This window comes from Amblyomma mixtum, chromosome 3, assembly GCF_055824585.1.
Source record: "Amblyomma mixtum isolate Tamu chromosome 3, ASM5582458v1, whole genome shotgun sequence".
Classification (NCBI taxonomy): Eukaryota; Metazoa; Arthropoda; class Arachnida; order Ixodida; family Ixodidae; genus Amblyomma; species Amblyomma mixtum.
In genome coordinates, this window is record NC_143014.1 from 92,657,918 (window position 1) to 92,672,165 (window position 14,248).

Here is a 14,248-nt window from a genome sequence, read left to right on the forward strand (position 1 = left end):
TATTACTTACGGGGGGCTACACGCCTTTCAATAATTAACGAGCCTAATATTAAAAGTCAACTATTCAATATTAGTTAACCAGCCTGCGAGTTAGTACGTCTTCGCTGTATTTCGATGTACTGCACCGCTGATAGTGCTACTATGCCGAAAGAAAGCCCTCTTCTAACTTAAAAAGCCTATTTTTAAAAGTTATGTAAAATCTTAGGTGAAACACCCTGTATATAGTAGCACAAGTTCTTCAGTAGGATTATTTTCGTTATGACCGCGTCACGTTATCGAGAGAACAAAACCGGCGCAGTGAGCTCAACAATGTTCATTCATAGCACTATTTGCTCAAGATGCGCAGACGGAGTCACCACGTAATTTCCATCGCTGCTGCCGCGACGTCGCACTCTTTCCACACGCGCAAAAGTATGCGTCAGCAATGGCGCTCTTCCTGCACACACTTCGTGGCTTCTTGTTGGCAGTGACGGCACGACAGCTTTCGTTCCCACGTTTGCCGCCCCCTGGTTGTCCCGCTAGATGACGCTCATATTTACGGAAATGTATCAAGAGAGCTGCACCACGGCCTGATACAAGAACGTAGACAGCTGCAACTTGCATTGTAACGCACCTTAAAAAAAGAAAAAAACTAACAAAAAGAGACACTATGTTTTCAGATAATTTCAGTTTGGTTTATGCAGTTTCGGAAAACTGCGTAAAGCCGTACTTTGTGAACAGGTTTGAAGATGTTTACCATAAAACCGTGCAGCCGCGGTGACGAGGCAGCCTTAACACTCGGCGAGTGAGCGATGAATATATGCGCCCGTTTCCGCCAAGAAGGCACCGCACTCGAAAAATCCACCCCGTGTAAAGCACACGGCTGAACGAATGCCTCTGGCAAAATGAACGAGAGCACTATAGCATCCTTTATATAACTTGCTGCGCGTTTTTGCAGAGCCATAGAGTCAGCGCAACCATAGAAAAGCTGTTCGCACGAAAGGCAATTTCAGTACAGTGGTGCTGGCCAATCACAGATGTCTCTAGGGCGTCAACAGCCTCGCGAATTTCACGCCAGCAACAACGTCGGGAAAAGTGCGCGGTTTCAGAGAGTGGACAGTGCAAGTACGGCTAACATGATATCTGAAACGTGAGCACTCAAAAGTCATTTTTTTTTTCATGCCAATTATTGATGTCACTGAGGTCGGCGAGACATTCGAGAAGGTTCAGGCTGTCGTCAACCTCGACATCATCACACACGCTATGGGCACCGTTCAAAGATGGGTCCCGTAGAGAATGCTGCTTCCTGGAAGCCAAGAGTTTGCACGCCCACAACAGCTGCTTTATAGGTCTGCGGTTCACGCGGGAAACCACGCAGGCGAATCCTCCTCATCAGAAGCCCCTTCCTCGTGGAAGCATCCGTGCGTAACAGCTGGCGTTATCGCTGCCCCATTTCAGACGCGTCGTCACTTCTTACGAAGCCTTCTGGAGGAACCAGGGCCCGAAATCGTCGAATACATTTTTCCCGCCTGTACAATAGTTTCTCTTTTTTTTTTTTCCTCGGTGTAAATATCGTAGTTGGAGACGGCTGAGCCGGAGGTCGACACTGATGCGTCATCTTCCTATTCTTTCGGATTATCACTCGTCTCAGCCCGCGTTTATGCTGACTGTGCTGGCCTGAGGTGAAATCGAACATTCGAACATCGATACCTCCATCTTTGATGCGCCTTGCTTGTCGTAAACTTTGTCCGACAGGTGTCAGATCAATGACAGGCCCGAGCGCTTTCAGCGTTCTAGACGTGACAGCGTGCATGTGAATACCTAATGGGCTCATTAAAATATAAATTAAACCCAAGCAGACGTCAAACATAACAGATTCACCGACCATAAAACAAGAAAAATAAAACCCAAATCTGTTCTAGCTTTGTGGTGATGTCTTTTTTTTTTTTTTTTTGACATGATCCATTCCGATCAGACGACCTTTCGTCAAACCCTTGACTAAACTGACATATATATACCTGGCGTTTCAGCGAACACTTTAAATATAGAGGGTAAAACCAGAAGGGGAAATTTTTCCGATGCACACTGTCGGCCACAGCAGACTTGAATAATTTTGAAAAACACGCTGATCTAAGTAATTAATTAATATTCACTAATTTACTTTTAATTAACGCAACTCGTGGGCCAACGGCGAGTTGGTAGGCTCGGAGAAGACGATGAGAAATCAGTTTTTGAAACGAAAAAAGAAAGTCGTTCTCTAAAGCCCTCCGCGGGAGGAGGTCACAGGGGGTTTATTTCCCGCGCAAAACCGAAAAAAAAGAGCGTATGGGGCGCGCAGAATGCAATGCCTACGGCGCCCAATTCGAGCAGCCTGCGTGCCTGCGTAATGCACTTTTGTTTTGCTTGGTACAATAAAAAGGACAGTCATCGCCGGCCGAGGCTTTTGAGAGTATATATATTTGCATTCTTTTGAACGAGTCGTTCCGCGCAAATCGGCGCGGTCAGTTACGTCATAACTAGCTCACTTGAAACCCACTAAAGATATGCCCGAACATCTATCTGGCTGAAAGACTACAGACGGAAATGAAACACGCGCAGTTATTCTGAAGAACTTTATTCCTTTTCTCTCTCTCTCTCTGAAAGGGTTCCGAGCGCGAAAGCCGGAGGAGAAGGATATGACAGCGGCAACGGAGGCCGCTCGCGCGCGCAGCGCTCGGCAGCAGCTGGGCGAACTCCGTATCTCCATGGCAACGGCCAATAGCAGGCGCCGCCGAACGCGGCAGATTCGAATAAAGCGCTCATTGCGCGAGATGCCTGCGTTTCGGGTGATTTCGGCTGACGCTTGAGAAAAATGAAAGGCTTTCCATATCACGCTCGGTGTTCAGACGAAGGATAGGACTGCGTCTGATTTACGCCAACCAGTATTTGTAAAGCCCCACGAATAGCCAGCTGAACGAATGCATCGACTGTGACCGAGCTGAGGTCACTTCTTTCATGAGAGAAAAGATGAACCCTCAGAAAAAACAAACAAAAAAACATTCTATCTGCCAGAGAGCATTCTTGCTACTGAGAACAATTTGAGACGGACTTGTAGGGCGTAAGCTGCTCGGAGATCCTGAGAGAAGACAAGACGTCTGTTCTGTTCAACCGTTTATTCTCTGAGTAACGGAGCTGCGGCGGGGAGCGCGGGAGTCGCGCCCCGCCGCTGCAAGAGGGAAAAGGGAGGAGAAGGAAAGAGCGCGCCAGATGCGGGGGCGCGCGGGGTGCGGTCGGGTTCCTTTGAAGGGACGCCGCAGACTTCGACCGCAACGGCGTTCACCTTACGTTGCCGGAGGCATAGGGAAGAAGCAGGCGTAAGTTGTGCCGGCGAGGGCTGGCGCCATGGCTGGCGCACTACAGACTGTTCTATCCATTTCAGACACGCGTACATATTCACTTAGAACAACTTGAAAATTTGTGTGCGTATCTTTCGAACCCTCTACTTTACATAAATAATATGGTTTATGCGAGTTTAACGTCCCAAAGCGACTCAGGCTATGAGAGACGCCGTAGTGGAGGGCTCCGGAAATTTCGACCACCTGGGGTTCTTCAACGTGCACTGACATCGCACAGTACACGGGCCTAGAATTTCGCCTACATGGAAATTCGACCGCCGCGCCCGGGATCGAACCCGCGTCTTTCGGGGAAGCAGCCGAGCGCCACAACCATTGAGCCCCCGCGGCGGCCACACAAATAATATGAATGGATAAAAAAATTTAGGAATTCACGCCCGCACACTCCCACGCTATTTTAGCTATATTCTTAAAGAAACACATTTTTGACAAATCAATAATTTTCTTTATCAGGAAGCTGTTTCCTCAACGAAAAATCAGCTTCAGCGTTTTTTAATAAAGGATTCCACCGCGTGAAAGAATATAAATTTAAAGCATCCGATATCACTTCTTATACGCATCGTACAACTTCGCGACGTGCATCTTTTTTTTTTCGTTTTTGAAAAGTGTTTTTTATTTTCTAGGCACGAAACGGCCCTAGCATTCTGTCCAGCAGGAATTTAAAATGTAACCGGCATCCCTGACATCCTGAAAACAGCCCCAGAAGCCTGCAAAAAAAAAAAAAGTCGCGTGCACAATTGTAGACGTCGTGCAAAGAGCTGTGGTAGGCAGCGAAGCACAACTAGAACACAGGAGGAGACGTAATAGGACGAAGCCATACATAAAATATAAAAGGTCTCCAGCCGGCTCGGTACCTGCTGCGGACGAGGCGTTTCCGATAAGAGGCTCTTGACAGCGGAGACATTCCCTGGCATTATTCAAAGCTTCTAACTCAGCAGGCGTTTATCAGGAAACCCTGCAGCTGTTACGGTCTCACTCGCAGCGGCCCAAGGAGCTTTTGATTAGCAATACGTATGACCCTCCGGGCAAAACAAAACGACGTCCGTGGGTCTCTGCGAGTTGATACTGGAGACAGCACGTTGTATGCAAACAGCGCCGTGGTGTACAATTAAGGGAGTAATTACTCATTAGCATCCACCCGAACGCAGTCGTACGGCTACACAGGAAGACGGGGAACAAACTTCGAGGCTGGTACTGTTGGCACCGTTAATAACAGCGCTTGCACCGCTATGGCCAGGGTCCGAGAAAAGCCAAACACTCAATATGTGTTTCACCCATCTCTCCCTCCAGAAGGAAGGCGGAGGATAAGGGAAATACAGGAGTCAAGGAGAGCTGCACAGCTTTGACTAGATTTCGTAGCTCAAGAAAAATTACTCTTGACTAAAGACATAAAACTTGCGTTCGTTCCTTCGACGAACAGTGCGCCCTGTGCATGCTCCTTTAATTCATGTCCTGGCCCGGGGCTCGAAAGTGGGACCCCCCATGCAAGGCAGCATTTTTTTTTCTTTACATATATTGCCCACCCATCCCAACCAAAGTCGGGGCAGTAGCTTGACTAACTAAGCTAACCAGCTAACTGCGCTCATGTGGACATTAATGAATAGTTACTCCGTGAAATAAAATGTAGTCCACCCTGCGGGGAAAAAAAAAAAAAAAAAGCCGTACAGGGGCCGTGTTTTCTAACGATACCTTCCCCGATTCGTTGTTTTGTCCCCATTATCACTGGCAGCTTCCGCCTATGACATCACGGTTAATAGCCACGTTGGGGAGCTCTATTGAATACACTGGAGTAACGCTGTGATGCAGGTGTCTTCGGAGCCTTCACTACCATCCCCCTCCCCTCCCACTGCCTTTCACCTTTGTGTTTTGTTGCTGTAATTCTAGTGCAGGTTCAAACATTAAACTGGCCGTCTCTCTGGAACGGGTCTTCCCACTGCGTAGTACGATGACCCGCGGCGCCAGTGACATTACGTGACGAAGAGTTCGATACTACACTCTCTCACACGCATGCAATGTCAGTCGTAACGTCAGAAAAAATAAATATGTTTGTAATTTAGTACTCGAGCGCACTAAGCTCTGCAACTTGGAGAGCAAGAATACGAAATCGATGCGTCTACTTAGAAACACGCGCTTGTGAGCGTTTAGTTGCTTACGCTTATCTCCTTCGCGGTTCAGTTTGCATAATTTTTCGAGTAGCATCCGTGTCACTTCAAGTTCAAAGCTTCTGAAATGCAAGAAACGTAAAGTGTGGCTTAAAATGCAAGCGAAGTCTGCTCTGTCTTTGTGTGCGCAGGAGCGCGGGCCCCGGGTCATGCCGGCACTACAGCTACAAGAGCGACACCTGGCAGAAGTCGACGGACCCGAGAAGAATCTGTGGACATCGCATGTACTCTTGATGGGAATAAACCGGTTACACGTGAAGGCAGTGACGGCTCTGTGAAGAATGTCCCGCGTATAGTATTTATAGTGACGCGCCAGGGGGCGTGTTCTTGCTACTGCGGCTGTTGCTCCCTTCGCTGCTGAAAGGGGGTGTACTAACCTTTCGCGCACTACAATGGGCCTTTTTTTACTGTGTGCGCGCGCGCAGGAAAGCATTCTAACTCTTGCGCGCCATATTTTCGTGTCAACACTTTTTGCGTGCGCACCTGTATATAATAGTACAGGCCACCAATGTCTCTTCATAAATGTGCACTTTGTTAATACTTGGTAACGTGAGTAGTGTACACTGACTGCGTACGTGGCAGCCCAGTACAGGTAGGACGGTATAGCCTAAGCCTGCTATCCAGGTGAGCTTGAAAGATGCGGAGGAAGGATTAGCGGACAGAGAATAACAAAATACGATGAGTTCTAAGGGAGTCTGTGGGAGTGCACTAGAGCAGCGGTTGCACTAACAGCTTCGCGTGCGTGTTGGTGTGTTCCTTTCTTTTGCCTGCTTTAAGGCAGCTATCAGTTCCAGCCTTCGTGCTGCCCGTCCATAAACGGATTAACGTAAGCTGGACTTTTGCACTGGAGCCGCTCGCCTCGTTTTCTTTGACAGAGCGTTGTCAGTCAATCTTCCCCTTCCGTTTGCTCGCTTGCGCTTCAAAGCGTCAGCTTCACAGGTCACCGGGCTTACACTGTCTGCGAGACACGTCAATGCAGCACCTCACCAGCACAGCAGCGCAAGACACACCTGACGTCAGATGAATAAAGGTAAACGCAAATTAATCTCCGCCACCCCCGTCGGCGCATTTGAACCTACCTGCCTCGGAGCGTGAATAGCAGCACTAATCGCGACCATGCCATGTTGCACGTGTGCACATCGGGAAGTATCGACTGGCTCGTGTTTGAAATGCGTATTTGTTTATTCTTTTTTTGTCCTCCTTGGAAATGCACAAGTGCGACTTAAACCCTCAGCAAGTGGCATACTTTGGCCATCACCCAAACGATGCCTGGACACGTACAGATTTCGGCGCTTCTTATTGAATCACGCAGAATGCGCTCGTTGCATACATAGAGAACGCTTACGTGGATTTGCGATTTTTTTTACTTCGTGCTAATTTATATCACCGTGGATAATTAGCCATACCTTTCTGAACGAAAATATTAGATCAAGGGCGCCCAGCAAGGGACACGTTTCAGCGCAGTTACCGCGCAGCCATTGTACAGCCTTTGTCAAAAGTTTAGACGCCAGGGAGTTTTCTTCTAGGCAGTCAAGCGGGGCTCCTGTAGCATTCGTGGACTTCGTACCCAATGGAAGGTGTAGGACCAAAGATCTTATCTTTGGGAGCTTTGGAACGGTGGGACTGCATCACGAGCCACACGATGTGGCTCACAAGCAGCCTCCTGGGCTCTAAACTTAAAACAAAGGTCGTACGTTCCAGGCGCATAATAAAATGTAGAGGGCCACAATTCTCTCTATTCACCGAACAAATAGCTGGCCAAGTACGGAAACTGGACAGATTCCCGGGATGCACAGATGGGCTCGAAAATAGGGCTACGCGTTCTGTCGTCGTTTGTTGCAGGCCACGTCCGTCGCCCGCCGTCGCCGCGGCAACAACAGCGAAATGTGGCGTTTAAATCAGCTACCCTGCCCTGCGACATACACGAACGGAAAAGAGATTGCATGCACGCCCATATGTGATACGAACTCACATGACGAAATGACTACATGCGCTTGTACTTTTGCTAACATGTTTGTGAACACGGAGAAGGAACCTAGGCGCAGATACCTGAAGCAGACTTAACAGCTCCGCTGTACAGAACGACGCGAACGTCCTCTCCCACCGCTCCTAACCAGCTTTCGTGGAGAATAAAAAAAGAAAGAAAGTGAGCAAAAATTAAAAGACACTATATAACGCCCTCCATATTCAAGCTGGCTTCTAAGGAAAGAGGACGCAGCTTTACGAAACATATTCGCGAAATGCGAAAAGTCGCTTCAGCCCTGCACTGCTGCTGACGCGGGACGCGGATACGTGGAGCGTTTCTTCATATATGTCGACATTTCGCCATGCAAGCAGAGCACCTCGCTTATTTTGCGCGAAGAAGACGTGCACTGTGCCCTGCCGTCACTCTCCCGTCCAGGCGCTGGCTGATCTCGGGCGGCACACTGGCCCATCTGGCGCAGAACACATCGCGCAGCGATATGGCACGAGTCCGGTATTTATCGGTCATCTAGCGGACGCTGGCTGACGCTCGGTAAAGCAACGGCCAATACCTTTCAGGCTTTTGGACGAAGCTCGGGGAGGCACGGTCGCGAGGCTAGAGAAAGACTGCCGTATAGCCCGCATGCTACCCTGCAAGTGACTGACAAACGAACCAAATTTCTTTGCGCCCGTCGCGGTGGCCCAGTCGCTATGGCGTTCGGCTGCTGACCACAAAAGTTGCGGGATCGAATTCCAGCCGCGGAGGTCACGTTTCGGTACAGGCGAATTGCAAGGAGCCCATGTGCAGTGCGATGTGAGTGCGCCGTAAAAAAAACCCGAGGTGGTGGAAATTAATCCGGAGCCTGACGCCTTTTTCTCTCTCCCTCCTTCATTCCTTCTCTCACGGCGCGGTGCGTATTTATACCCTATGTGAGACACAGTTGCTGCAACTATTTCTTTTTCTTATATGAATTTCTGCGAAAACCGCGTCCCGGTGATTGAAGTGCTTCTAGCACCGTGACCACGGTATTGCTCTCTGGCCTTTAGCTATGCAGTTACACCACCGGTTTAGTGCCGCGCGTTCAGCCTCGCTCTCTGCAGACGTTGCCGGAACCTGGAAACGTAGCGGAATTTCGAAACCGTGCAGCTTTGCTGAGGCTTGCGTTAAATCGCCCGTCCCAGTCCTACGACTTTTTACTTTTGTTTAATGTATAGGCAACTGTTGGGATGCGGTTAATCGACAGTATGGGCACGAACACTTTACTTTATCCTTTTCGGCCTAGGTTATGGCAGATGTTTTCCCATCGCTTTTTGAAAATATAGCCAATGCAATTTTTTAAAACCACGTTATATGTAGACACAAAGGCATGCTGCGCGTCACTTTTCAGAGACAGTGATGTGCTATAAAGATCAGCCAAGTGACTATTGTACTCGCCAGACGCAACTGACGGTGTAACCGCGATACGACGCTTACAACGAGTAGGCAGAACAACTTGCGATCCCGCTTTGATAGGACATCTGCACGACTCGGTTTAGTTCCCACTCCGAAGAGAAAAAACACGACCGAGCGCCTTGCCCCCCTCGCACGCAGGGCAGAGCGGTTTCTCAACGTGCGTGAGCACCACTGCAACGCGCCCCAACCGCGGTCGTGACTTTCGCAACCCCTGCGACCAGTGAGGCCGACCAGAGTGTGCAGCGGAGGCAGCGGAGATGGGAGGCAGTGACCACGTTCCCCGTTGACTGCATGCACTGGAAATTAAGGTTTCAGTTCAGGTGTCTAATATGTGCCATCAAGGGACGCAGATCGCACGGCGTCCTTTCTAGCCGGAAGATGACACGCGTTGAATAGCTTCCGCGTCCCAACGCTGCCAGTTAAGAGTTCATTGCCACCCCCTCGTTCCTATAGAGGGCCTCCGTCGCTATAGCGCGTCGCCGGCGCGCGCCTCTGTGCTCAGCCTCGGCGAGATGGAGCAGCGCGTACGCGGCGCGTAAATTTCCACGTTTCCCGCGAAGACGGATCGACGAGCTGCGCGGACTCCCTATCTCTCTCCACGTGCGCGACCCGTTGTGCAACGCTTCGGCAAACGCGCCAAGGACGCGGCTGCGATGAAACTCCGCCTCGCGCGCGTGCAGAGTGCGGTCACACCACTCGCGCAAGGCGTCATCGATCGAGGCGCACGGCGAGCAGCTGCGCGCGCTCTTTAAACATTTCGCGCTGCATGGTGCGTCCCAAGGGCCGGACGCGGTCAATTCGTCCGCAAGAAACTCGAGAGGAAGCTAACAATGCTAACACGGGGGCCAGTTGGTTGAGAGGAAGGCCATATTCCTGAACTTTCTAGTGAAAGGCGACCGTGACAAGTGTCGAAGCTTCGCACAGGCACCCAAACGGCTTGCGAGGAAAGCACACCAGCTTTCTTAGTCTCTTGTTATTACGACGCCAAAACGTAACGTCGGCCGACGTCAACTTCCGCTTAGTCAACAGGTACCGCGTGAAGATAACGACTGCGCTGGTTCGAAGCCAAAATGAGCGGAAAACCACTTCTATCTCCGAAAGGTCGCGCGACTCTCTGAGTCCCGGCCGTCTTAACTGCGAAAGCCACGAGAGAGGAGTGTCGCGTTGTTTCGAAACTCTCCCCGCTATTTCCAAACCTTCTTGCGCCACACGTAGGCGCTGTGCAACGAGGCTCTGCGGCTGCGGGCTAGTATATAGGGTACGAGGGACGAAACCCTGCAGTTCGCACGATGCCCTGACCCGCGGTAGCCATCGAGCCTTCCGGCCCAGGATGAATTCGGCAAGCCGCGTAGCTCTCGTTCCCGTTGCAGCGACAACTGGTATCGTGGACGCGACGTTAACTCCATAATTATACGTGTCACTACCAGGAAGCATCGAGTAGTCAGTTTTATTACTTTCAACGTAGAGGTTCTCAGCAGTGGGTCAGAAGCAGTTTCAGCCAAAAAAACAAAAACAGTGTGCAATTACTGTCGGAACTAGCGCTGGTTTCATCATTATGTTTGCAGGGTTCTGGGAAGCGATGTAAGGGCTTAACAGGACCGTCGAACAGGGTGCTATTCGGACTGTACTTAAGCGTAAGCCAGTTTAATGACTAGTGTTACAAGTATCGGATTTTGCCTCCTGCACCTTTTTCATACAGTTAACACTTGCGTGCACAGTACATTACACGCTTCTTCGTGATGATACCGGGGTTCAAAATGACGACGATCCACGGGTAGATATTTCTCAGCAACATGAGCTGCCGGACAGACGACGTTATATAGTTAGCCGCCCATTGCTGTCTTGTGTTTTTCACCGAACCAAGTGCTGTTCACGCCATAGCAAGCCCACCACCAGGAGAAATCGCTTAGACGCGTATCCCCTTGTAAGGGACGTGGAAAACTGCCCTGCTATGCACTGCACGTGCACACCGAGCGTACCAGCACTCGGCCACGCAGGCGACGAGTCCGGCGACGCGGCCGGAGCGCCACCGTCGGAGCAGTGCTCCGGCGCGCTGCCGCACTCCAGTCGCCACAGCCAATCCAGACGCTCAAGTCTACGCGCTCAATTCGAATGCGCTCCTTGGCGGCTGTATCCCGAGGGCCGAAATTTCCGCGGACCCTCGCGCTGCGTTGCATGTAAAGCCGCCTGTGTGGCAGCCAGTATGAGCTGAACGCAGGCAGACAGGGACCGCCATGGAGAGAGACGGTTCGTCCAGGCAAACAAGTGTCGACTCGTATGCGAAGTTTCCCCCCAGAAAATCTCGCGGCGATAACGACCAGAGGGCAGTACTTTGTAACCAAGGGCGGCACACAAAACACAGTAAGGGCCTCTGTCCCGATGTAATGTGTCCTGTGTCTGTGTGAAGGTCCGTCGCACAGGAGCTTACGTCGCCCACACGCACGAGCCGAGCGTGTGGCGCAACACTGTGCTTTGCGGCCACCAGACGTTGGCGGACGTAATGTGCTAGAGAGCAGCCACCGACGTCCGAACTCATACGAACAGAGGAACGTTTGCCAGGGAGACGAACCCTTCTCACCAGCCGGAACAGCGGACCCACGATAGGTCCTCTGTGATTCCAAGGCGAATACTACTGACCCGCGCACTCACCGCTTCGCCTCTGATCGGAGCGTACACATATTATAAACCTTGATACACGTAAAACGAGATCACCGATATACTCCTAGCGCTTGGACTTGAAGAATTTTTGGTTCCTGGCCCTGATTTCCAGGGTTAAGTTTCGGGACTTTCCAAATGCACGGGCAGTCGGTAGCAAGGCCGTGCTCATGACACTACCACTGTTCTCGCTCGTTATGCATGCTTCCGCGCCGGTGTGGATGACGAGAGACCACGACTCGAGTCAGGCTAGGTTCCGTCGATTTTTTCTACAGAAAATTCAGCTTTATTTAGTCGATTTATAGACCCGTCGGTGAATGCAGAAGCGTAAATTATGCGCCAGAGCCAAAACTGCTGCGGCCTAGCAGAAAACGGGGCTCGATGCCGAGCCAGCTCACCTTTTTCGTGAGTAAGCCCCCAGACGCCGACTTCGGGGGACGATAGGCCAAGCACAGCGCTCAGCGCGCTCGCAGCTCTGTCTCCTCCCGGTTGTCTTGGCACGTGCCGCACTCGTCCTCTACGCCCCTCACTCAGCGACGAGGGCTCCACGTGCCGAACCCTCCCGGCGTCGGCACGTGTACTCCGGAGCGCAACCCCCCGGAGCGGCGCTACGCGCCTCGCACAACCGAGCACCGGGCAAAGCCGGCCCTCGGTCCTACGATCGCTTTCTTCCGCCAATTAAGCGGCCAGCTGCAGATTTAGAGTAGCTAGTTACCATCCCTAACGTCCTTAACTCGATAATTTTCCGAGGTACTGGCGTTAACGCACGAATATGTCCGTTACCGGGCGGCCGCACCTCTATCGAAGCGGCGGCCGCTCCGTTGCGCTCCCCTCCAAATCGACGTCGGAGCTGAGTGACGTCAAAGGCCATGTGATAGCGGCGAAGCTCCGCCTACTTCTCGTGTCGCGGAGGGCGTGCGCTCGCTCGCAGGAACAGCCACAGCGCGTGGCTAGAGGGCAAGGGCGATGAAGGAGAGAGCACGGCGCACCTGCCTCGCGGAACGTTGCCGTTACCTTCGAACGCTTGGCATGAGACATTTCGCTGGGTGTTTATGGTACGCGGCGGTTTCGGTGTTCCGCTCGGGCTGGGATCGATACACGCTAGCGTGCGGGAGATAGTGGAAGGCCTGCCTTTTCTGGCACGTGCGCTGCCCCGTATAATGAACGGGCTACATTAAACGTGCAGGCATGGCTCGCACTTTGAGAAGCAAGGAAAGCGAAATAAAAATCATGGCGCTGCAACTCTCTCGCTGTTCGGCAAAATGTGAATGGGACACTGGTGGTGAGCTGGGAAAATGTTCACATGCAATGGATAAGAGGAAATTAGCAGTACATGCCAGTTAAAAATTAAAATGAAATTAGCGCCATTCTTTTTTATTATTATTTAACATGCTCGGAGATTATAATGGGCAAAATATTTTGCTAATAAATATTTATGCTCAAGCCAGGTGAAAAAGTCCGGTGGCCGTGTTGTTCAGTAAAGTTTTCTGACTGACTCAGAATTACTGTTTCTTTTTCATTTTTTTTTTTGCGCTGCTTTCCGCTTATGTCGCCGTGTAAGTGTCGTAATCTTTGTGTAATTCGTTCTCAAGCAAAGCAACGGACAGTTTGGTTGCAGTAGGACTGAGGTATCGTGGGCTGTAACTTAAAAACGGCTTTGTGAGGACTGCGCATATTGGCTGTGTTATTCACCAGCAACGTTTACTTTCAATAAGTGAACATGATCTATGGCACCGTTTAACTACGCAAGCATGGTGTGTAACCAACCGCACAGACGCTAGCAGGCTAGCAGTATGCATCGCAATGAAGGGAGACGGGGAAGCGCGTACGAGCGCCAATTCCTCTGTGTGAATGACTTTGAGAAAATTTGGGCATGCGCGTATTGGGCGAGCCGCCACCGATGCATTTTACGATCAGCGCCTTTGAGAAAGAACAGGGACGCCAGTGATAGGTGACCGAAATAAGAAAACAGGAGACAATTATAAAACACCACCGGATGCTAAGAACGATTTTTTTTTTTCTTGGATGAGGGGGGTCTAAGCAAGATCTCTCCGCCATTACCGCCTCTGGACCGCTATCCATAAATCAGTCCATTGCGTACACCTTCATTACCTGATCCGCTGAGAAATGGTCACTTCCACGCACGAGAACAAATTAAGGTGAACAAACACTTAATTTCCTTATATCTGATATTCTTAACAGGTACGAATCTCGCCGACTTAGCGTGTGTAACCTCCCGAGACGTGATTTCAAACTGCACTTTGTAAACAAATTATTATAACCTCTACCTACTGCAGTGTGCATGCGCATCCTTTTGCTGTTTCCGCTAACATCGGCCCATCACTGTGCCATATTTAAAATGTATTTTGTTTGCCCATAATGTGTTTTCAAAGTAGTTTGTTCATAATTTCTCACGTTTACTGTATACTCTGCATGAGGATCTTTTCTGCTTTTCTTGCTCATAGCTGGCCACCAGTATGCTCGTGTACGACCCGCCTCCGCTGCATGTATGTCATTTTTTTTTTTTCACGTGGGTTTTAAGAAGGTCACAGGCATTTTCAAGCTTTTCTTTTATTTGGCTTGTGGCTTATTCTGAACATGCACGCACATTTAGAAATGAAGTGGTCTGGTCTTTCTTTCTTTCT

General features: G+C 50.4%; 1 protein-coding gene across 1 annotated transcript in view; it reads right to left on the minus strand.

The window, feature by feature from the left end:
• LOC149350947 (uncharacterized) overlaps positions 1-12,474 on the minus strand; it is a 120,839-nt gene extending 108,365 nt beyond the window's left edge. The window contains exons 1-2 of the mRNA XM_089575583.1: positions 12,387-12,474; positions 12,002-12,271 (exon numbers count right to left, since the gene is read on the minus strand). Coding sequence (XP_089431709.1) covers positions 12,002-12,271; positions 12,387-12,474 — 358 coding nt within the window. The remainder of the gene's footprint in view (positions 1-12,001; positions 12,272-12,386) is intronic.
• Between the last annotated feature and the right edge of the window lie 1,774 nt (positions 12,475-14,248).